The sequence below is a fragment of the Lagopus leucura genome, unplaced genomic scaffold (genome assembly GCF_019238085.1).
Source record: "Lagopus leucura isolate 7727_CA_CO unplaced genomic scaffold, USGS_WTPT01 Super-Scaffold_100035, whole genome shotgun sequence".
NCBI lineage: Eukaryota > Metazoa > Chordata > Aves > Galliformes > Phasianidae > Lagopus > Lagopus leucura.
In genome coordinates, this window is record NW_024962284.1 from 4,689,184 (window position 1) to 4,714,068 (window position 24,885).

At 42.2% G+C, this 24,885-nt stretch overlaps 2 protein-coding genes across 3 annotated transcripts in view; one reads left to right on the forward strand and one right to left on the reverse strand.

Annotated features, from left to right (window-relative positions):
- Positions 1-1,156, reverse strand: part of CSTF3 (cleavage stimulation factor subunit 3) — a 43,873-nt gene extending 42,717 nt beyond the window's left edge. For both annotated transcript variants that reach the window (XR_006181100.1, XM_042882741.1), the window contains exon 1: positions 958-1,156. Coding sequence is in view for 1 of the 2 variants with exons in the window: in XM_042882741.1 (XP_042738675.1) it covers positions 958-987 (30 nt within the window). In the remaining variant the exon portion in view is untranslated. The remainder of the gene's footprint in view (positions 1-957) is intronic.
- A 127-nt stretch (positions 1,157-1,283) lies between these two features.
- The window catches only part of HIPK3 (homeodomain interacting protein kinase 3), a 94,160-nt gene continuing 70,558 nt past the window's right edge, over positions 1,284-24,885 (forward strand). The window contains exon 1 of the mRNA XM_042882642.1: positions 1,284-2,020. The gene's annotated coding sequence lies outside the window, so the exon portion shown is untranslated. The remainder of the gene's footprint in view (positions 2,021-24,885) is intronic.

Sequence of the window (24,885 nt, forward strand, 5' to 3'; positions counted from 1 at the left end):
TTTCTGAAGGACCTCTCACCTGAACAGACAAGTGTAATCGCTGAGCTGAGCAGCCCTGAGCATACAGAACAGTAATGCATAGCAATTTCCCAAGAAGAAAGAAAATGATTATTCTACATTCCGAATGCTTCCCTCCAGAAGAGTTGCACCTTATGAAGAGTTCACACAACACCCTTTTGCCATGCAAGCCCACACACAAACCTGCTTTGGAAAGAAACTTTCTTCCAAAACAAAACCTTCTGAAGAAGGAAGTATTAAGTCTGCAGCTAAAATTTAAGTATTTCTGCGGGCTACATGGGCACTTCACAGCATATCAACCACTCCTCCCTCAGCTAGGAAACTCCACCTGCATCCCTTGTCCCAACTAACGAGGCCCTATAAAAGACTTATCTGTAAACAGGAAATATCTCACAGTAACACTACACTTCAATCCCTGACGCTGAACTGCATCTACCTGGAAAACAAGAAAGTGCGTGTTCTAGCGTAAAGCCAAAGCCAAGACAAGAACTGCTCCCTCCTCAGAGAGAGAACACCAAACCCGCCCTCAAAAAAAAAAAAAAAAGGGTCCTTTATTACACGAGCACGTTTCTATAGCTTCTAATCTGCAGACGTTTAAACGCTTTCGGAGGAAAACGGTACCGTTAGGGAAGGAACCCAGAGCCTCGCACGTTTAACGTGACCGAACGCGACGAGCACGGCCTCAGCGCCGCGCCTCCCGCCCGCCCCAAGCCCGCTCAGCTCGGCGGGAAGCCGGGCAGCCGCCCTACGGCCCTTCCTTCCCCCAAGGGCTCGGCGGGGCGGCCATGTGTGCAGGAAGCCGCCCTCCGGCCGCGCCGTCAAGGGCAGCGGTCGAGGAAGGCCACGTTCCCACCGCCCGGACTCAGTGACGACCCACAGGCCACCCGGCCCCACACCTCCTCAGGGAGCGGCCCATGGGCTTCCTCCGCTACTGCTCACCTGCTCGCCGGTACCTCCATCACCGGACATAGCGGATTAAAACAGGGCTGGGGCACCACCGCCTTCAACCAAATTAAAACGCCTTTTAAAATTGCCCCAAGCCGCCGCTGCGGGCAGCGCCTCAGCCACACCAACAGCCACGGCCCGCAGCCGCAGCAGCCGCCAACAAAATGGCAGCTCAGTGCTACGGCCCGGCTTTCTGCGGGGGCAGGGGGGGAGGAGCCACGCGGGGCATGCCGGGAACGGCATGGGCGGGGCGAACAGGCGCGCAGAGCGGAAGTGCGTCACACGGAGCGGAAGTGCGTCACATGGAGCGGAAGCGTATTAGGGCGGCGCGGGGACGGATGCGGCCCCTGATGGAGCTCTGAGGTGGTGGCGGGTCGGATCTGCGACCTGGTCTCTGTGGCTGTTTCCCTGGCTCCGCTAGGGTACTGAGTCCCGTAGCGGGGGAGCCGGGCGTGGCGCCGGGGCATGTCCCGGAGTTGGGATGTCCCTGAGCTGTGAGTGGAGCGCTCCCCGAAGAGCGGCCTGGCCGGGCCCCGGGGCTGCGGCGGTCGCGCTTATGGCGCTTGTGGTGGACGTAAGGCGGGCACCTTTTCTCGTCGCTCGCTTCCCGTCTGCTGGCAGGGCGCTGGTTGTCCGAACCCCGATGGATAGCGGGCAGCAGCTGGGATGGCTCGGAGGCCTCTAGCTCGGGGCCTCGTGGCGTGTTGTTCCGTTAGCTAAGCGTTGCTGTTTGAACTGTAACCCCCACAGTCTTGCCCTCGGTGAGGTAGCGCCAGCAATGTCCGCTTCCACCTCACGAGAGCTCTCGTTAACCGAGGAGGCGAGTTCGAGGGACAGGCTGAGAGGTCATCGTTTCAAAACATCTCGAGGACACGAGAGGCAGCTCCCCCTAAAGCGACTTAATTCTATTTACAAAGTAACCGCCAGTCTGTCCGTGGGAGGAGGGCTGTGAAACGGCCGTTGCTGAGAAACAGGCTGCTGTAGGAGGCAAACCCATTGAAGGAGACTTGGCAGATACCGAGGTGAAAGCTGACTTCGCTGCCTTCACAACAGCAGCGTAAGTGTTTTTAAACTTGTATCATACAGTTGTAGTTACGTGGAAGTACTTATAGTAACCTGACGTTGCCCCTCTGTGTTCCTTTGCTTCATCTTCCAAAAAGTCCCCTTGTTAAACTGCAGTCATGTGGGAAAAAGCAATAGGAAAAACAGTCGTTACCTTTTCTTGAGCATGACCTAAAGTAAAAGCATGCAGAGGGAATGGTAAGCACCTATTTGACCAATCTGTAATATTTTTTCTTCTTGGTTTTGTGTAATTTTTATTTTGTTCACCAGAGATGAAATATGAGTATGTTTATCAGTCTGTTTTGATAAATGAGCTATGTTCTCAGGTTTCTTAGAGGATGATGACTTTGTGATACCAGGCTGATTTGGTTTCCATTGGCTCTTCCATTCCACAAAAATTGCCATTTTGAAAGTGTTTGAGATATAAATGTGTTTTCATCTGTAAAAAATCCTGCCTTTCTGATTCAACTGTGTTATATTGTTCCACTTCCCACTTAGGAACCTGTGCCTTATAAGGGATTGCTTAAAGCAATGCTGGTGAAACTGCTTATTAGCTAGTGAATTATTTATAGACATGCAGGATGTCAACTGACTCAGTGGCCTTGGTGAAATTTTGATCTACGTCTTTGAATTTTTTTAAGCTACATATATTTCTACTTCATCTGCTCTTTTTTTCTTTTTTGAGCGACTGCTTTGTTCAGTTTCTTGAAATGATTAAGGTGCTTTTGAATGATGACATCACCAGTGACTTTCTTGCTCACCCCCTGGAACAAATTAGTAGAAAGGGAAATGAATGGTGTTATTGAGAGTCTTACTCACTCATACTTCCTACAGTGCTTCTCCACATCCCCCCAAATAAATATGTTGTCTCTTCAACTAGTTTTGCTCTTCATTTTTGTAACTCCATGCACAGAATGGGCCTTGGGCAAGGCCCAGCAGCTGTAAATACAGCCAGTGCCTGCTGCATTTCTGTCTAGTGTTGTGTGATAGCTTGTGTGAGCTGCAGCTGTAATGTGTTCTCAGCAGTAATGTATTAGTAGGAGAAAATTAAAAGAAGCACTAACTTACAGGAAGAAAATTCCTTGTTAGGGTCTTGTTGATAGCTGTTCTTTATGACTTCAGCCCTGGTAGCTTGCCTTGGTTTGCAGTTAAATGTGAAGCTTTTCACACCTGAGTGTTAACCAAGGTATTTGTGTTCTCATATGAATCTGTGAAGACGCAATGCAAAAACCTACATGTAAACAGCAAGTTGTATTTCAGAGTAACTTCAGAATGTTTCATGAGTGTAGGTTAGGTGTTTAGATAGAAAAGTATTAGCTGAGGTTCTTACTGACTGGGACTTCTATTAGGGCCTTGTGCAAAAGCCTATTGTCTTGAGTAGAGTGGTGTGTTATGGCCACTGAGCCATTTGACAGGCTGATTTGGGGCTTTCCTGCTGATGGTGTGGGGCAAATAATGGGAATGCATCAGCGAAGCTTACCACAACTGCTTCATTGCTAATTCCTGCAGTGTTACTCAGGTGTTGTAGCAGTGACTGTTCCTTCCTTTGTTCTGAGGCTGCATCACTTTGAGTGGACTAAGTGACACAGAGCATCTAGTCTGACCAAGGTAACTGCAGTGGTGAGGACATGATTACAGGCCTGTCTGCTGGAAAATGCTGCACTCTAATTTTCATATGGTTCATGGTATGAAAGCAGCACGGCGTTGCTAATATGTGTGATGCTTCCTGATTCGTGCTTGATTCAGTAATTGATGGCAGGCTGTGAGTGAACTGCTGTGGATTTTACTGCTTGGTAAGAGGCTTGCTGAAATTACACATCAGAAATTGAAAACAATCTGAAACTGAACAAGAATTGAAGACTTCTGCTATTCATATAGCAATTCAGTGGTGGTTAAATGTTTTCTCTAGGGAAAAAATGAACAAAAATTGTGTGTTACTTGAAAAAAACAGCTAGAAGAAAATCTGATCTTAAAGCAAATGGATGTTGAGCTTTACAAGGCCAACCATGAAGTGGAGCAAATCTGAAAGGTGGCTGCTTTCACAGAGTTCAGTCAGTGGTTATGGAATGGCTGCCATATGCAGCAAATTATCATGTGTTACTTGTTATGAAATCCCAGGTTTTGTGTAATCCTTTTAGCAGAACTCTAACTACTGAAAACACTGGTCAGAAAGGTTTTTCAATAGGATTAATCATGGATATGATTGCCTGCTCAAACATAGAGAGCTCTTAACAGCTCTTAGCTTTGAACTGCCCCATTAATTTGTGTATTGGTGCTCCATCTCAAGCTACCTGAGTGCAGAGGGGATTGACCTTGCTGCTCATCATCATATCACCCAAGTCTGTAGGTTCCATCACCCATTTTACAGGGTGGGTTTCAGCGTGGGTAGGGAGATGCTCACCTGGAAACTGAGAGACCTGGGCTTCCTGATGTTGGGGCTGGTGCCAGGCCATGTTGTTGTCTCAACTGAGTTCTGCAGGAGGTGAGCCTGTGATCTGTCTCTTGGCTTTCATAATTGACAACACCATGGGGATTCTCTGAACTAAAGATGATAGTCTAAACATCTATTTCCATAGGCCCTAATTAAGAATAAATGTCATGTTTCTGTCAAACTGGTTTTGCTCCCTGTTGACATCCACTGTTCTAGAGTGAGGTGTGTCCCTCTAATTGGTAGCATCAACTGCAAAGATGAGGAAGTAGAACCTAGCCTTTGCTAGGATTTTCTTGCACTCTGCTCTGGAGCTGTTGAAGTCTCTACTGAAGAGAGAAGGAAACAACCACGGGGATATGGGTAGTGATGAGAATGTAACAGGGCTCAGCTTAAAGTGGGCCTATAAGGGCCTTTCAGCTATCAGGAGTTTTAGTGTGTGAGACCATTTGCATCAGTATGTGATCGGTAGGAGCCGTGCCATTGAGCCTGAGTAATATTCTCTGAAATTTCTTTCTGGTAATTTTCTCTCCCTGATCTCTGTGACAGGTTCAGCACTGCACTACAGAGAGCCATGATGCCACTAGATGAGATAAAGGTGCTGAATTAGGAGGCTGGATTAGGAGCTGCATGTCCATTAGGTTAGACACATTCCAGCACAGGCGCTGTTGAGTTTGGAATAAGGAAAAGATAACTACATTAAAAAGGTGTGGAATCTGTTACTGCTTTTGCATTGCCAAAGGTAGTCTCTTTCACTGTTAGTAGTAGTTTGTCTTGCTTCTTTCTTGTTCTTCTTTTTCTGCCAGCCAGAGATGCTGGTGCTTATCCTCCAGATGGAGGTTCGCCATGAGGGAGGGGTCGTGTCATTAAAAGTGCCTGGGTTACAGACGTGGCAACATGGCTTGTGTCACCTCATGGAGCTGCGTGTCTCCTGTTAGCCAGGGAGCCAGACTTCACGTTCATAGACTGCTTTGGAAGTAAAAAGAAGGGAATTGATGACATGCGGTGGTAAATGATGTAGGTGAAATGCGGTTGGAGTTTCTTCTGGGTAGAGGAATATGTCAGGTTTTAAAATTAGCTTGAGGGGGAGAAACCAATTTAGGAATTTAGTAATAAGCAGAAAACCAAGATGAATGGATTAGTGAATGATCAGGGTGCGTAGTACAGAACAGTCATAGCAAACTGCATAGTTGCAGTACTGCACTTGGGTAGTGTAATAAGTTGTTAGAATGATGGATTGAATTCCAGTTTTCCAGCGTGAATTTGTTTGCTTGAATTGGCTATCATTTAACACAATATTGCCTACTTTGTTTTTTGTAAGCAGCTTTTCAGCTTTCCAAGCTAAGTACAAATAATCCCCATTTAGGCTGAGCAAGTTTTTTACTATTATTTTTTCCTTCTAGTGATCTTTTCCAGGTCTTGTTCTCCTTCTGTACCAGTGCTTGCTGCTGTGGATCAGTACTGGCATTCATCACCAGGGATTTATGTTGCCTGGTGGATTTTTTGGAAAATAAACTGTAGAGAACTGAAAGCTGGAGCTGGCTTTTAAAACTGTTTCAATGGTGGAAGTTCACACAGTGAAAATAATTCTGAAGGTTGTTTAAGCCAACAGCTGGCTATCCTCAGAGGCAGGTTACGTTTTTTCCTGAAGATGTGAAGGCAGACATTTGTGGATGAACCATTTATAATGTGGGTGCTGTGTGTCCTCCAGGTCCCGAGCGTTCTGAGCATGTGCAGATCAGTTTGGGCACAGCGGGGCTGTGAGTATCACTGAGCGCCTGGAGGTGGGAGAGCCTGGTGGAATTTCTAGGCAGAAACGCCCAAGAAAGCAGGAAAACTCGAACTGCAGAGCAAAGCTCTACAAGCGGAGAACAGCACTGAGTGAAGCTGCTGGGCTGCGCGCTGTGGCGCTGGGAGCCGGGCGCTGCCGTGTTCCCGCACCGGGCCGCTAGGTGGCAGCAGAGCGCCGCGCTGCTCTTGGCTCCATTTAAGGGGTTTCAGAGTTGTCTTATTGTAGAGAATAGCAGAAATATGGAAGGAAAATATATCAAAGAATGATTATAAATCAAAGAGGGAACTTCCTGGTATTCTGTATAGTGGTTGTCATCCAGCAAATAACGAGAACAAAGTGAGGTGGGACAGAACATTCTCATCTGCAATTGGTGTCGTGCGCTTTCATCTACATCCAGCTTCAGTTGTTTTCTGGTGTATGTTTATGCTGGTTGCAAAGCCTTTTAAAAACACAGTGTGGGCTGCATTAATTATTTCTGATATAAGATCAGTGAGACTAAGCTTATTGTTAATTGTGATCACCAGAAATAATGCTGGAGTGCCTTGAAGATGGTAGTGATTAAATGCAACTAAGAATTGACTGTCTGGGCATTGTGTTACTTGCACTTAGACATTTTCTTCTTAGTTGAGTAACCCAGTTGTAATAAGATGAGAGTGTAAAAGTATATTTTTAAGACACAATATGCTTTTTTTTTTATTTAAATAAGACTTTATATGCTATTAGTTGTCATAAGTGGGGCTGTTCAGCCCAGAGAAGAGAAGGCTCTGGGGAGACCTGAGTGCAGCCTTTCAGTAGCTAAAGGGGAGCTGGAAAAAGGAAGGGGATAGACTCTTTACCCTGGTCTCTTGTGATAGGACAAGGGAAAATAATTTCTAAGTAAAAGAGGGGAGATTTAGACTGGATGTAAGGAAGGAGATTTTTACAGTAAGGGTGGTGAGGCTGGTGCAGGTTGCCCAGACAGGTGGTGGATGCCTCGTCCTTGGAGACGTTCCTTCAGAGTCAGGCTGGATGGGGCTCTGAGCACCTGATGGAGCTGTGGGTGTCCCTGTTCACTGCAGAGAGTTGGGCTAGGTGGCCTTTTAGGGCCTCTTCCAACTCAAACAACTCAATGATGTTTGAATTCATAAGCACAGGACGTCACAGGTTTCCATCTCAGGCTGTTTTGGTTAGAGCCCTCATTGTCTGAAGTACAAATCAACTGCAGGCAAGAAGCTCGCCCTGCTGACATAAATTCTACCTTAGTCAAGTGCTGTGTTTGTGCAGCCTGGAGAAACAGGAAAGGTGGAACTGGCCGACCGGTCCTCCTGTACTCAGGGCAGGGAGGTTGCTATGCGACCGTACTGTTTGATGTTTTACTTGAAAGCTCAGCTCCAGGAAACCGGGGTTTGCATGAAGAATCAATCAATCTTTCTTCTAAGTTTGTTTTCGCGTATTACAAAATGGAAATTGATTTTTGTGAACCAAGTTTATCATAATCCCTCAGAAACATAGAAGAAATGTAGAAAAAATCAAATTATTGTGTTATTTGAATTTCTTCATTTTAGGCAGGCTTGATTAACAAATCTTAATTACAGTACCCCCGGGTGCTGGCATAGCAGTCATTGCCTCTCTCCACACTTAGTTTGTAGGCTGGACAACTTGATCCACAAAACATTCCTCGCCTCAGTCCATCTTCCAAACCTGCTTGGACTGTTGTACCTGCCTTAAGACACATCTCTTAATGCAGCTGCCATCAGAGTTCATGATTATCAAAGATTATTTTGAAGAAATAACAAACCTTTCTGACTTGTGTGCAAATTCCCTCGTACTGTGATCTTACCTGGCCTGGGTTCAGACCTGCATGCTGCACTTGGAATTACAGCTCTCTTTGAGCTCATCCCTGTGTAAATTTACCTTGGCAGATCACATGCTCTTAGAATTAAGGCTTATGTTTTTATAGTTATCTATAAAACATTTGGGTACCATGGTGATTAGATCACATAAGCAGACAGTTCAATTTGCACTTAATGTAACCTGGCGGTGCCAGGGTTCTTCTGGTTAGAAATCGAGCTTCCTGTTAACAGAGCTGTGTTCTCTGGTAGAACAAGTGATTTCAGCTACTAGATATGCACTGTTTTTTAGCAGATTAATAGGTACACAAAGGGAAGGAATTGCTTTTCAATTTGCTTCATTAGCTAACCTTGCAGTTAGCAGTGAAGTTGCTACTTTTGAACCTCATAGCAACACTGCAGCTCAGCCACCACGTGGTAAAAGAGAATTTGTTTTGTAATTTTTTTCTTTCTAAATTAACGTGGCATGAAATCTTAGTTAAAGGAAATGTCTCGACAGAAGTGTAGGAAAAATATCCTTCTGGTCAACAGCATGAGAAGTGCTGCCTCTTCTCTGCTGCTGTAATTAGATATTGATTGTACTCGGAACAAATCTTTCATTACAGTTCATTTCATGTTACATTTGTGCATTTTTCTTTTTTTCCCTTTACATTATTTGGACAGTTTTAAAGTAATGAATGGCTGAGTGTACACTCCAGGAAAAGTCATTTCTTTTTATTAGTGTACTGAGGGCAATGGGGTGGAAAAAGAAATGTCCAAGAGAAGTCATATTTACATATTTGCTGCTCTTGTTCCAAGCAGTAATTTTCCAGAGACTGTCTGAGGACAATTCCCGGGGGGAAGATTTCTCCCTGATTCTGGTACGTGTTATCAATTACTTCTGGAGAGTTGCTGTGGCTTTGAGTGAGGCAGTTACAACCCCCACTGCTCAACTGCCAGACAGACCATGAAGTGCTCTGTGCCGTGTATTCTTACCCAAAATGTGACAATCCTGTGTTTAACACAAATTCAAGTGCATCGTGGCTTTTTATTATTTGTTTGCTCCCTGACCAGGAATGTTCTGCCTTTGTTTCTCACTGTTCACCATTGCATTACTGCACTTGCAGTAGTTTGGTCTGGTTCTGTTCCTTGAAGTGACAGAACAGTAGCAGTTGTGTATCAGAAGCACACATCCATTCCTGCATGAAATCTTGGTGCAAGCCAAACCTGAAGTGGATGAACCCTAAATCCTTTAACAGTATTTTGTTCAAAATTAAGAGCATGGAAGGGTGTATGCATCCCATTCCAGGAGATCATGGCAGGGTTGGGAATATCGTCAGTGCTAACGGGCTTGAAAACCCAACTGCTCATTGCAACAACTGTAGTTTTTCCAGTTCCAAACGCTCTGCCTACAGTTCTGCAGCAATTTAGGCATCTTTGTTACAGAATGATAGCAGCGAGCCTTTGGGCTATTATTTGGATGCTAACAGTACCAGGGGACTCTCTCACTTGCTGTGGGTTAAACATACTTCCATCCAAACGTGCTTGTTACAGTATGTGCTTGCATTGCAGAGTGTTCATGTACCCTGTGTAGGAATCTTTGGTCTATTGGGACAGAAACAGTTTGGTCCACAGGTCTGTGTCACAAAGTCCCGTGAAGCTGCTGCTGATTCTTTGTACTTCAGCTCTAAAACAGCTTCTGAAAATCCCACACAGAAGCACTGCATGCTTAAAAAGCAACATCCTAGTAATTAGGTGGAACAGAATCCACTTGTATGTCACAAGAAGACCTACTCCTGACTTGATTATTAAAGAGAAATTAATTTCAAAAGGGCCTCCTTTATCTCATGATCCCCCAGTAAACAGAGAAGCTATTCTTTTATTCTTTTGATTCTTTTCTGGTTCCTTTCAGGTGCGAGTTAGAAATAACTTGGGATGCTTTGGTTTTGTTTCTCTCAGAAGCAGAATGAGGCAGCTCTGTCTGCATGCTGGTGAGATTGAGGGCATGGCAACAGCGCAGAGATGGTCAACAACGATGTGGTATCATGGAAGAATATATTAGCCCTGTTGAAAAGCATGGGATAGCTTTCTTTCTGGTTCACGTAATGAGGACAAATATTTAGGGAGTAGTTAGGTGCTGACTGTGTGTATGTGATAGCGGAAGGATGGCACACGTAATAGTGCCTGGTAACTTATTTGCTCTTCAAAGGATGTAATCGTATGTGGAGAAGCTGAAAGACAGCAGGTTTGGCTGGTTGTGGTAGAGTAGTTAAAAGGCTTGCTCTAAAGGCTCTGGGTATGTAGCCTAGCTCAACATATTGGGGTATTTTTCAGCTGTGTTTTTATCCTTGGCTTGGCTTTTTGTTTCTTCCTTTCCTGTATGACTCACTTTTATAATACACCTTGATTACAATTACTGGCCGTTCTTCATAATAAACCCCATTCCTTCCTTTTGCTATTCTCCTTTTCAAGTTTGGTTTGAAAATTCATAGGGTTATGAATTCTTGATCTCTTCCACGTTTTTCTTGCAGCAGCCAGCTCTTTGAACTAGTTACCAGCATTAAGAACTGCCAACACTATCTGCCGAATCATTGCCCATCTTTTCTTCTCCAAACACATTCAGGTTTGTAGGAAAAAGCACTGCTGAATGCACCAGAAAAGCGGGAACTCCATGAGAAATATAAGTTAATACCAAGAGGTAATGAGGAAAAAGGTCACTGTTTTCAGTACAGTCAGAAGTGACTCCTTACAATCACTGGTAGATTTCAAAAACACATTTACTAATCTCTTCAAGTCTTCAGAAGAAAACTGTGGGTCAGGAGCTCTTAAAAAATGGTTTTATTCCTCTCCTGTTAACTTACTGTGATCATGTCATGAATGGTCAAGCAGGAGCACTGCTCTCTGAGAGCCAGTGAGTAAATGAGTAATGAGTTAAATACGTTTAAAATATCCATACAGCTTTTTGAAGAGTCTCTGTAGCCACCCACGTAAAATCCAAGTTACCTACACTGTCTCTTTTCTGATTTATTTCATTCATTTTGTATCTAACTCAGAATGGATGCAATGTAGCACATAAAGGGAACATTTAAAGAAAAAAAAACAAACACAAACAGGAAAAAGACATTTATAAAACATGGGTATAATGTAGTTAGGTGAAAAGGCAAGATCAGTCCTGCATCTAGAGATCTTTTTTTAATCTCTTTAATGACATTAAAAATACTTCTTAGTTCAGATAGGTGTTAGGGACTGTTTGGGCTAGATTTTCTCCTGTGTGCTCAGAGCATGTGTGTGCATTCTTTTCACAGCCCAGTTACTGATGTAGGGTTCCAGAAAATCATACTGTTACCAAATGTAGGACATGAGTTACATGCATTTGAGGTGATAGAGTGTTGTCTCAGAGATCTGACGGAGCTCTCTGGTAGCACTGCTGTCTAGTTCAGGAAAATCTGAGTGACAGAGAACAAGAAATGGCTGAGAAATTCCAATATTGTTAAAATGAAGAATGGAATGCAAATTTGAGAGAAAATATTTTACCATTTGCTCTAGGAATAATGTTTTTCCGAATTCAGAAATGATTATGTGAATTTATAATTTATTTCCAAAAGATTGTGGATAAATAAGTTCTCCAATTATATGTTCAAAATAAAGTTATATTATGAAAATGATGAGGCAATGCTTCAAGTACTTGCGAAGTGATAAAATTCAGATCAAGGTTTGTGTTACCTTTCTATGGTCAATACTTGTGGATTGCTGTAGAATATCCTTTAGAGGAGTGAATGACTGTAGAGTGCTCTTTATAGGAGTTGCCCAACTTTCTTCCTGGAGATGAAGAGAACTCACTTGTTGGCCTTGTGAGTTGTTCTCTTTAGAGACCCGTGTGGTTTGTTCCCGTTCAAAAGCAATAACAACAAAAAGGGACAGGGAGGTACATACTGAAAAGAAGTTGTCAGAAATAGTGCTTGTACTCCGTGTAATTCACCGTGCATAAGAATGAAATCTGCTATGGGCTGAAGCAGTTAGTAAGTGCTCAAGAAGAAAGGATCGCCAGTTTGCAAAGTTATTACTATAGGAAAGAGTAATAGCTCTTCTCTGGTTCCTCTTTATCCAGTTTTATAAATGGAAGCTGTAAGTTACAAAGCTGTAATCTTCAGTATGTCAAAGCCTGTCTCCTCGTGAGGAAGGAACTGCTTATCCGTCCTCTTTCAAGCTGTAAACACGTTTGAACCCTGACTGAAATTTACAGTCAAATCCACCATAATTACAGAGTAATGAACGCTTCTTAAAATGGGAATGTAATTAGAAAAATACAATAAACAGCTATAGCTGGCATAGCCATTACTGAGGGGGGGATAAGTCCAGAGCTGCCATCTGGAGAATTTGTGCTTCCTATGTGGATATCTCATATTGAGTGAAGAATCCTTGTTTCTTCTTGGGTTGTCCTTGTGTTTGGATGAAATTCTCATCCTAGAGAGGTTAGTAGTAAAGCTCAGGGAGATTTTACTGCTTCTTTTAAGAATCTGTCACAGTTTTCAGAGGTTGGGTTGCAAATTGTGTTAGTGCATGTTCACAATAGCCGACTTGTTCTGAGTGCATCACTTCTCTGCACATCAGATCCACCAGGCCTTACAGACAGTGGTGTTTTTCCCTTCACTGTGAGAACAGCATCATCTTGTCCCTATCGCTTGGCCCTTCAAATCTCTTTGAGAATTGGCTGTCTGGCATTCTCTTTGGAAAAAATTGTAAAATTAAAATTGAGTTAGCTCTCTGACCTCCACCCTCAGCACACTTCCAGGCCAGAAGAAAAAATAAGAGCAGGCAGTCCAGACTGGTGTGGCATGTCTGGGCTGTTTGACTTGAAGGAGAAATAAACAGAGGTCTTATAAACAAGGTTCCAATTACAAAGCAAAAAGGTAAAAGCAGCGAAAGGTGTATTAGCTTGTGCTTTTACTTAGTTTTTAAACTTTCCCTACCAGCTCCTGAGAATCCTGACACATCAATCTCTGGTATTCGTGAAGCATCTGCCCTGCTTTTCTCATTGTTATCTTCGTGTGCTGCTGATGGTACTCTTGCAAATCACCAGTTCTTCTTTGCTCCTTTGGCAATTCAGCTGTGGAATCTGGAATATGTTCTGGGGGCTGAAAAACTTTGCAGGTCTGGTAGTTTCTGATCTGGGACATTTTCCGTACAAGATCTTCCCTATTTTTCTGAACGGCTCATCATGGTTTTTTTTTGGCTTCTGTTTTGTTCTCTGTGTTTCTTCTTTCATACAGAATGTTTGATTTAATAATTGGAGTTCAAACAGGGTAAAAAAGGAAATGTAGATGATGTTATGGAGGAAACCCCAAACCCAGCGCACGTACTCCGGTCGCTTTGTGGTGTAACTTGTGCCAGTAAGTGGGTCATGTTGCTCCCTCAGCGCTGGGATTTGCACGTGTGTCATGGCTTACAGTTTGCTTCGTGTTCTTCTTGTAAATGTCAAGGTAACAAGTAAACAGCCACATCCTAGCCACTGCTAAAGCAGCTTTAGGACTACAGGCTACATGCCATGGCACTCATTAAGTAGTGCCCTAATTACCTCAAGTTTCCTGGTGTAGCAGTTGTTACTGTGACAGTGCATGGACTACTGTGCAGCTCCTGTAAAAACGTGTCACTGGTGTGCGTCAGGCATCTACACACACACAGGGATGATGGACTGAGAATGGCTCTTAGTTGGTTTTAGTTAAAGCCCCTCAGTGGCTGAGAGAAGAAAATGGGGCAGAAAATTATGTGTAAAGTCCTTAAGCTTTTTAAAAGATGTTTGCGCTTTACTTTTGTGTCCTTTGTATCTATTTGCTTTGGATAGTGGAGCAGAGGGCAATACTGTAAGCTGGTGAGATGCTGGTGGGTGGGTGAGTGGCCTTATGTCTCCTCACCTGGAATGTCTGATGATGAAGACTGAGGAGAAGCATTGCCAAGTCAGGCTGGCAAAAATAATTTATCCATTTTGTGTGCAACCCAATGAAAGGTAGGGTGTGGTGTTCTAAACAAATGCAGTTGTGAGGGTTGAAGCAGTGTTAATGAAGTAAGAGCATGCACATTTGGCTGGAAATAGGAAGCATAAACTTTTTCACTTAGCAGCAAATGGAAGAGAGTCTTCAGAGATAGGCAGCAGGCGCGGTTCTTTCATATTAAGTCATAAGTAGCATACAGCTGTTAGTCTAACCTTCACAACTTTTAGTGTCTGTGCAGCAGATGCTAATGCACCTGAAAATAGAAAGTCTGAAGCATGTGTGTTCTCCCTTGCTTTATATTTTGAGGCACTATATGTATAAAAATATGTGTATAAATATGTAGTACAGGCCTCATTAGTGCTAATCCCTGACCCATTTTGTTTGCATCATGTGCAGCTGACTACCATTTATCTGCTGTCCCTCAGTGTCCATTTTGTATGTTTCTCTTGCTAGTGCAACTGGAATCACACTGCACGCTGTACTCACAGGCTTCCTGTATATGCATCTGTTATCTGTTTTTCCTTCCTTAAAGCAGGGCATGTGTAAATGTTGTTGAAGGGTGCCTTGCATTTGAAAGTCTTCCTGAAAATCTTGCAGGAGCTGCAGAAGGCAGTGCAGCTTTGTAAGTCGTTGCCTGTACAGGCTGTACCTGGTGTATTTTCTGCTCAGATCTAGAGCAGAAAGGTTCCGGAGCACCTTTGTTTACAGTGACTAAATATTTGGAGAACAACGGCCTCAGACAGGTGATGTGAGATCTCCACGTAGAGGTATTTGTTGAGGTAGCTCACTTCAAAATTACTTTGGCAAACCACTGTTTGTTGCCTAACACTCTCCACGTTATGTTCCGCAGGTGCCACAAACGGATGCCAGAAATGAAAGGTTCCTTTGAAGTGCATTCAGGCTTTTGGTAGTAGGATTTGGAGGTGTTTCAGAGTAGGTTCATTTGCTGTGGCGATGAAGTGTAAGGGCATTTATGAGTTTAAAGCCAGCTTAAAGAAAGACTTGTGAAGAATCACAGAAGCACTAAAGTTGGAAAAGACCACTAAGGTCATCTAGTCCAGCCATCAACCTGTCACCGCCATCCCCACTAAACCATGTCCGTAAGACAGAATTGCATTGCAGTGGATGAATTGCCTGTGTCTGTATCACCTGTAAGGAAGGGCTCCTTTGCACTCTAGTGTTCCACCAGCCGCTGAATCTTCTCATTGGCTTAGTGAGCTCAACTGAAACCGCAGTCAGATGGTAAGCCAACATGTAGGTAGGTGCTCTGATCGCAAAGGGAGGGTTCAAAAATGGGAAGAAACTAAATGCTGAGGCACAGAAGTGCTAGAAAGAGAAACTTGCTCTAAATACTCTGAATTCCTGAAGGTCCTCGGCTTGGTTAAAATAAAGAGTTTATTCCTGATCCTAACTGCATGTTTAATAACATCTGGTGACTTCACTGTGTCTAAAAAGGCAGAAACAAAATGTATTCTGCTCAAAACAGTGGAAAGGAAGGAAAACATGGGTATAGATGAGGGCTTCATCTTAGCTGTGGTGTCCAAGGCAAGCCTCTGTAACTACTGAGCCATCTCTTCCTGGGTTGTTATCTCCCTGGGCTTCCCTGAACAGGTTTTATTGTAGCAGGATGTGGGGACAGGAGAAAGATTAGCTCTGAAAAACAAATTTTAAAATAATTGCTTTAGAGCAATTTTGAAAGACTTTTCCCTGTGTTCAACCATTAGATGGAAATGTCCTGCTGATGACTCCAGCATATTTTTAAATTGAATAATTAACGTGGTTAATGGGAATTCAGTAGAATTTTTGTTAGCAATTGTTGTATTTACTAATCTCCCAGAAGGTGGGATGATTCAGAATCTTTTAATGCCCCAAAGCAGAGGATGATTAAAATCCTACACTCACAACTTGAAAAAGAATTGGATACAAATTCTGTAGAGTGAAAATGAGAAAGCTCCTGTGGAAAATCATGGTGGGGAAAGAGGGAAAAACAGAAGTTTTAAGCACTAGATATCTATGAAATTACACAACTGAGATGCACGCTTCTATGAAATGGCAAATTTTTGAAGATTTCCTTCTTGTGCCTCATTTTGCACGTGACCACGGCTGCCTTCTTCTGGAATCATCTTCTGTACGTGCTTGGCTTTTAGCAGGGTTTTGCTGCTTGCTGCAGAGAGGGTGGGCTTGGCTGGTCTGTGAGCAGGGTGCTCCCCAGAGCCACAGCCACTGAGTGAGAAAAGATGCAGTGATCACACATTGACACAGAGGAGTCAGCCCCTGAAAATTAAGTATGTAGTAACTTATCAGGTGAGTTGTGCTGCAGTGAGGGCTTTTGTAAGGCTTTTTTTGGGGGGAGGGTTAGCTCGTGCCGTCAGTGATGCTTCTTTCCCTAGAAACAAGTGATGAGCAAATGCATACCCAGAGCATTCTGCATATGGTAGTAGCAGGCTACAGGGCTGTGCTAATACATGGAGTCATAGGGCCTAGGTTGATCTTCGGTGTAATACTTTTTGTTGCAGATGCAATTCTGGATACAGACCACTACTTAGGTTCCATGTATCACTTACTATGTATTGCTTACAGTTGCTTGACAGCAGGGGGCTGCTGTTTGCCTTTGAAATTAGTTCTTACAGTAATGAAACCACTAACCACTTTTCCAAGCTCAAGAGGTATTAACATTCCCTTTTCCTTCTCTGGAGGGAACAAAGAAGCAAGCTGTATGTGACAAATGCATGTCCTGTCATTTATTTCTCTACAGGAAGATGTACTGAGGTGACTGAGTGTAGGATGAGAAACCAAAGAGAACAGGTGGTGACTTACTGATCTTATTTCCAGTGTCCCTAAAACAAGGCTAATAATTAACCTGTATAGTAAGTGCTCTTTTTACAGGGGTGTAGTGGACACTTGGGACTTCACCAGTGACTTCAGAGGACTAGCAGTCACGCTCACATTGATGCAAGTAGGACAGGGCTGGATTTCTCCACCCTGACAAATTCTGTCTTCTTAAGTCATGGGTGTGTATTTGCAAAATTGTTTACAGGCTTAGAAAATGCTGTACAAAAGCAAACAGTGTTATTATTTGTCATTTTAGAGCCACCCTTTAGTTTGTGGTAGAGTATTTGTCGTGAAATCGGGGATCTCTGGAGAAGTCATGTCTGTTCCCTTAGAAATTTGTGCAGTCCAAAATGCTGACTAATGGTTCCAAAGGAGTGTAACAGTGGCTGGGCATTGCCACCAGTATAATCTTAAATTGCTCTGACTCTTCTCAGGCAGTGATTTCTTCCAAGACTAAACACAGACCAGTTGTTGTTGATGTAGGGCAAAGTACTTTATTTCCAGTAAACAATTGTGGATTAGTTAAGTCAGTGGCTTTCATGAAATAATCCTAATTCAATAAAAGAATATTTATAGTTTGTTGTGTAGCAAAGCAATGTGTATGGAACCAGTGTGGACAAATGTCCACACCACTGTATCATGGTAGTTTGTCAGCCTTTCTGAGTTTTCCTAGGATCAGAATAGCAGAAACATTGCAAGTCACTGATTTTGCACAGTGGCAGAACTCTGTGGAAAATTTATGCTGTATCTGTTGGGATCGTGTCTGCCTCTAGCAAGTAATATTGTTTTCTGTCCTGTGTCAGTATTCTTTTGGAGACAAATCTACAGCAAAGTAAAACAGAAATAGCAGGGAAAAACAGGGAGAGAAAAACGGACTGAAAATGCTGCTCTTATGAGAAGCAGACTGCAAATACATTTGTGGTAGAGAGACCATTGTGTACCCATTGCTCTCAGCAACTAGGAAAGAACAATGATTTTTCCTGCTAGATATGCCTCAAGACAAGCATTGCCAGAAAGCAGATGGGCAGGAGGGCCAAGGAAAATCTTCTGTCTCATTTCAATCTTCTGCACGGTGTGGAAGGGGAAGGCTGCAGTGCCTTCTGATGAAAGGTAGCAGGCAGGACTTGAGATTCTCTTCCAAGTTTCACAGCAGTTGGTGTTTTTTTCTATATCTGGCTTTGAAAAATGCATGATAAGTTCAGTTTTCTTTTTAAGCTTGAGGAAGGAGAGCAAAGAAGTGAACTTAACAATACACAAGACTTGGAATTTAAACTAGCCCATTATTTATTATTGTGAGATTTTGTGGCTGGCTGGCTGTTTTACTTTCTATATCGTGGCAGCTCTCACATACCTTCTCATACTGAGTATCTCTGCAGAGGAGCGTTTTCGTAGAAGTACTTTTTCCCCCCAAAACTCTGGGAGGTAATATTTTACCACTGCGGTGCCATGGTTGGAAGCATAAATTGGCATCTGTGCATTAAGTACTTGACAAGTTATGGTTCCCCAAATTATTGCCCCCAAAAGATTACGCTGGGAATTCCTATGCAGTGATTATTCATGTGATCAAGAATTTTAAATGTAAATACATTTTTATGGGGCTAAAATGATACCAAATAAAATATTTTAGGAGATACATATGTAAGGATTTCTGGATTCTTTCTTTGTTTTTTTTTTTTTTTTTTTTTTAACTCTAGGTTTTGTTAATAAATCCTAATATCACTGACTGAGTCTTCCCACGATCTGTATTTTTTGTTGTCCTTTGTGCCTTCTTGACTCTTCCTTCTTTGGAAAATCATGATCCTGGAGTAGTTGGTTTTGAGCCTCTATTTCCAATTCCAGGAAAAGGCATGTATTTAGATCTGAGTACACCTCTCTATGCTTAAAAGAATAACTGTTGCTTAATAGTTAAAAGTTATTTTGACTGTTAGGTATGAAAGTGGGAATAATAATGCTTTATCGGGTTTCAAAGGCGTTTGCAATGCACTTAAGAGTATAGTTTGTTCATGTGCTGATAGAATTATTGGGAATACAGATCTGTGCTGTTAGACCAAAGTTCAGTTTGTTGTTGTGATTAGATATTTTTTTTATGGATGGGAATCTTTGCAATTTTAGCTAGCTATTAATATCTTGAGCATCTTGGGATTTAGGAAACATCTTGGTTTAGTATTCATTTAATCTGTTTTCATTTTCATAAGCCTTCATGGCATGTTACAGGATTGATTGAATGAATGACATTGAATTTATGATCTGTTGTCTGAGCTGGCTCTGCTACTCCAGCGGCTCACTACGTTAGCATGCAACATTTTTGAATTACATTTGCATTAAAAGATCATGTTATTCATTTGCATGTGCCAAACATGATGCTTAATTGCTTGCGAGAGAAGACTCCTGGTGTGCATCCCAAGTATGAACACATGAAGGGAAAGGAAATTCTGCCTTGAGTTGTCTCATCTTCCAGCACTATTGTCAGGGGGCAAGTAAGGCAGTGGGAAGTTCCTCTGCTCTTGTCCTACAATGGCAAAAAAATGCAGGTTATCCTTAAAACTTCTGTGGGAACTTGGATATGAGGCACTGTTTCCCTGCAGGTTGTTAAAACTGCCCCTGGGCTTCAGAAGGGAAGGTGAGGAGACGTTACTTTTGGGGCAGCCCTCATAGCTCTGCCTTTTCACTTTGCCTTTTATTGGCTGCTAAGTTTTGAATTTTGTACACGTTAGCTTGTGCCACTAGAAAATGTGAGTAACAGTGAGAGCATATGAGATGGGAAATAGCTTATTTGTACCTAGGCAACTTCTATTGCCAGGATTATCCAAAATGACCAAGTGCAGATGATGATCCACCTATAGAGGCTCTGTTTGCCATTTCCAAATACTAAAATTTGAGCTTCTAGTATCTGTTTTCAATGTTTCATGTTGTTCAGTTTCCCCAGCCTGTTTTATATGTTTATGTAGGTTATATACAAAGAAAAACCTATTTTAAGAGCTGCTTAAGAACTGTATCTTCCATCTGGCTTGAAGTGCATTTCTGGAAGAGAGGGCAGAGAAACAGAGTACTGTCTGAGGTAAATTTGATAGTAGAAGATGGGATAAAACAAGAGCACTTAGACTAATTTAATTAATGCCATGGTGAATTTAAGAATATGGTGTCCCCTGCAAGCATAAATGTAGATCAGTAGCTGAATTAGGGAAGCAGTATTAGACTGCACCTGTTGGGTATCAAACTGAATTCAGACCTTGTTTCAGGCGTGCAGTTGGGACTGGCAGTTGCTGAAGGGATTAAATTATTTAAAGCCTTCAGCTGGCTAGTGTAGGCTAGCAGTAGCTTATAAAACACTTAATCTATTTTTTTAATCTGTTCATATGTTTGCTTTACTTAGACAGTAAAACTATACACGACACACACCTGCCACATTCTGAAGCTTCTTTGTCAGATAGCTTAAATGTATCAATTAGAGCGGCCTTTAAACTGGAACATTTGGGTTTCTTTGACAATATGCTTTTTGTCAGCCCATGAGTTTGCTTTGATGAACTCAAAACTAAACATGAGGTATGCAGACAGAAGGTTCTTTTTCTTTTTTTTCCCCCGCAGTTTTCTTTGGAGGCAGTTCCCTTCTAAAAGGCAAAAACCACTGTCCAAGTAACTAATTTTCACAGTTACCATTTGATTTGTGATTTCAGAAGGAGAAATTAATGCCGAAGAGTTTGGAATTCTGGAACTATTTTTGCAATGCATTTAAACCAGTTCAAAAATAGGTGATGCTGTTTAGCTTGTTATGTGATATGCCACTTGTTTCTAGAAAGCTTAGAGTAAGTAATGAGTAGTTACATTATGGATTGGACTGAAAAGCAATCTGGATAGCTGTGCTACACAGGATTAACCAGGTAAATCCTCTTAGGTTTGATTAGCCATTGCTTAGATCTACACTTGAATTTGTCACTGGTTGCTGCTAATAATGACTTCTTTCTGTTGGAGTTGATTGTTCTGGTTTCTGTTCTTTTACCTTTTTTGCCGAGATGAAGAACCATTGAATGAACTTTATGGCCTTCCAGATAATAAGCACAATAACACCTGGCATCGGTTCAAGGAAAGTCTTATTTTTAATAATAAAATTTGCTTGTGGTTAATTTCTGTTTTGTTCAGCAGATGATGAATTACATCATCTTATTTGGCCTTCGATGGTAAATTACAGAGCAAGTAGGCATATGTATCTGCTAACAGGGGTGAGTAAATGCTTATTCATGGAGATCAGATGATTCCTGCAGCATGCTTTTCATAGAAAGCGTATGTTGTTGATATTTCTGTCCATGCTTTAATTGTCCTTCTTTCTCATTACGCTCTGAAACTGGGATTTTTATTTCCATAAAATGAGCTTTTTAATATCACTACAAAATAACTGAGGTTTTAATTTTTTTTTTAACTGTAGAATATGGTACTCCTTAGGAGTAGGAAAGGAGAGGAAGCAGAAGACAAGTAAAAAGTTCAAAGGCTCCCCCACCTCAAGGCACAGAAACTACTGGGCATTCTAGGTGAGCAGCTAGATGGTGCAGCAAGATGATAATAACAGAAATAAAGATTCCAGAAGGGATGGAAGGAGTTGGGCTTTTCAGTGGGTAGTGGTTAGTTTCATCAGTGCTAGGATTTCATACAGGTGTGCAGTGTTTTAGATGTTGCAAGGCAGGGCTTTGTGTTTAATAAGATCTGTGCAGCATAAAGTCTGAAAGACCACTGTCTGACAGTTTTTACCACTGCTTTTGCAGTGCAATTGGTTTATAACTAACTGCAAGTATTTCTTCTATAGTATCATTTGTTCTGTAAGAAGGCATTAAATCTGCAATTCTCTTTCACCTTGAATGACCTGGGAAACTTGTCTTCATTTGTGATTCATCTAACATGAGCTATAAGAATGAATGGGGCTAGTTGCTGTGTTCTGAGGCCAAAGCAAAGTAAAACTTAATTATAATAGAAATTTAATTCTGAGAATACGAAGCACTGATAGGGAATCGATTGAGTATTATGGTGTTTGTGAAACCTGCAGGAAAAGACAAGCCAGAACACTAGGTCTAACGGAAAAGCAGGGAATGAAGGTGAGGAAATGCTACCCTTACAGCCTTATTATTCCTAAAACTGAAGCAGGAGCTCATTTGGCTACTGTGAAGGATGAGAGCTACTCTAATTTGCTCCTCCTGACAAACCCATCAGTGAGCACTGAGCAGCAGTGTGCTTGGAGCACAGCCTTTGCCCCACGCCTCTGTGGGAGGCAGTGATGGCAGCGGCATGGAGAAACCCAGATCCCAGAGTAAATCAGAATTATGGTACAGGGAGAGAAAGAAAAGGGGCTTAACCTTTGAGCGTGCAGGACAGAGTGCTCTGAGTGCTTAATATCAGTCACACAGCCCAGGAGAATAACCTGTTTTTAATACAGGATAAAAAATGATTAAACGTGATTACAGTCCTGGATTTCTAAAGTGCTGGCTGCACTGAGGGGCTGTGAAGTGTAATACCTTTTGTTCAGTGAAAATCAAAATTTTGCTGATAATACCTAAGGTTTTGTACTGCCAGACTGCTACAGGGCTCTGTTATTTCCCTGAATTGTGAAGTGAATTTACAGTAAAGCTTACTAATGGGAAAAAATCGCGTGACTTTCCATCATTCCTCTTCGGTTCCTTGGCTGTTTTTCAGTCCAGCCCTACTGCCGGACTGTCAGTGACATAAAGCAACAATGACTGTGGACACAGGGAGTGTGGTCTGACCCTTCCTCAAAATGACATTGTGAGAGGAAATTCTGCTCGTGATGGAAAAACCTGTCGCTGTGCATCTCTGTTGCCATGAGAAGATGGTTTGAAAATCATTCAAAAGACCACGGCTTTGGCAAAATACCATCAGCTTGTTGCTAGGAAGAACAAGATAATCTAGGTGATGGCTGGTGCAGCTCCCCAGGTCTGCTGTTCCTGGTGGGTGTCACTCCCATCCTGCTAAGAAGCATCTGATGGAACTGGGCTACATGGTGAATGCATGGTTGGCAGTGCGCGTGTCTTTGCTGAGCTACTGCTTGGTCAGAACCTGGTGCTGAGCATTTTCAGTTAGCTGCTGGAGCAGCTGGCCAAGTGAGACACTCATCTTCTGGAGGTTCAGTGATAGAGAAAAGCCCATCAATGGAAGGGGAAGCAGCATGGTTTTGTTCACATGCACATGATTTGCAGTACCTGCACGGGGCTGGGGGTGGGGTTGTCTGAAGGGTTCCCATACAGAATAAAATATTAGCAGAGTTTTTATTTTGATTAAAACCTAAATTAGGTGCAGCATGTTTTGCAGCACTTACCATTCTTTTCTGGGGAATACTGATTAAACCTGGTTTTCCATTAAGAAAGACCAATTCAACTAAATTGGAAGGATTCATGAAAGTACAGTGACTTTTTATAGACATTTACAATAAATAATGTCAGTGTGTTGCAATATAATCAAACAGTGGCATGTAAATCACTTTTTTCCCAATGTACTTCTGTTCCATCACTGCTGGGGGCTGTGTAGGTACGTCTTGAAGGATTTTTTCTTGGCTGTTTAAGGCAAGCCTATCTGGGGATGAGCTAGCTCATTTCTGGGTACAGTTAGCGCCAGCCATGCAAGGCAAGTAAGCAGAGGATTAGAGAGAACAAATTATTTTAAGGTTTCTGGGAAAAAGTAGTAAGCTTCTCATTGTTATTTGTGAAATTAAGGATTTGGAAGCTTTCTGTAGACTTGAAGTTAACTAGTTTGCAAGCAACGCTGGGCATATTCCATGTCACAGCTTACTTTTAGTTGTAAAAATATATGGTTTCTACACTAGATAAAACAATCCTCTGATAATATTCACTTTGGAATGGGGTGGAAAACAGATTTCACTTTCTCATGTTAAATTAGTTTCAAAATTAAGGCTTGAATTAGAAGGTTAGAAAGAGGTCCCAAAAAATAAATTACTTTTGAAGCCCCATGACTTTGTTGGTTGTGTAATAAATGTCAAGCTATAGAAATTAAAACCTGGGAAGAAACTAAATGAAGAGTAATATACAGAAAGGAGCTTCGCCAAAGATGTTTTCATGAGTAAGCTCAGTTCTACAGCCACTTAGTGAGGATGATGATAGGTACAAAAGTCAATGTAAAGTAATTGTAAATAACATAAATGCAATCGCTGCTGGACATGATAGCAGTGAGTCTGCTAGTCCAGAAGGCGTTCTGAAGGCTGCTGCTGAAACAGGCTGGTACTCAAATGAAAGGGGAACAGGATAAGTGATCAGGTTGCTGCAATCCTGATACTCTGTCCTCATTATCAGAAATACAACCAGGAGCTGGATTTTTGGTGGCTTTTAGTTTTGTTTCTTAGGTATGCAAACCAAATCAGTTAAAGGACAGGAGTTAACCAGCTTATTTTAAGCACCACTTAGTGCAAAGGCTACAGACAGTGATTAAATTAGTTTTAAGTGCCTGATGCTAACACACACCATTGAAGAACCAGGTAACTATTGTATTTTTAATTAACATGATATTTTGGAATTGAAACATGAGAAAATTAAAGAAGTAATTATTGAACTCAACTAGTGCTTTCCCGTATCATCTGCTGAGTGGAATGCTATTCTGGCTTAAAAGCCTCATATCAGCAACTAGAGCAATCTTTCACACATGTAATTGATACAACTGTTTAATAAAATATGAATGGAGAGCGACTCATGACCTGCTGTGAAAGAGTAGTTAGTTTCTAGTGTAACAGATAAATTTGCATCTGTTGAAGGAATGCGTTTAAATGGTAAAGAATGTTTGATGGTCGATGGTTGCATAGGTTAAAACCAGAATGCTTATGCTGCTTTTAAATTCCCCACTACGTAGCTGCCATGGTGCCAGACCACAGAAAACCAATGTCCATGTTTTTGTGGCAGCCCTCTGCTGTTCAGGGAAGGGCTCCTGAGGCAGGTGGGCAGCTGGTGTGCTGGTAGGCTCTGCCTGTAGTGCTGGCTAACGTTGGCTCCCTTTTCCTCATGTACC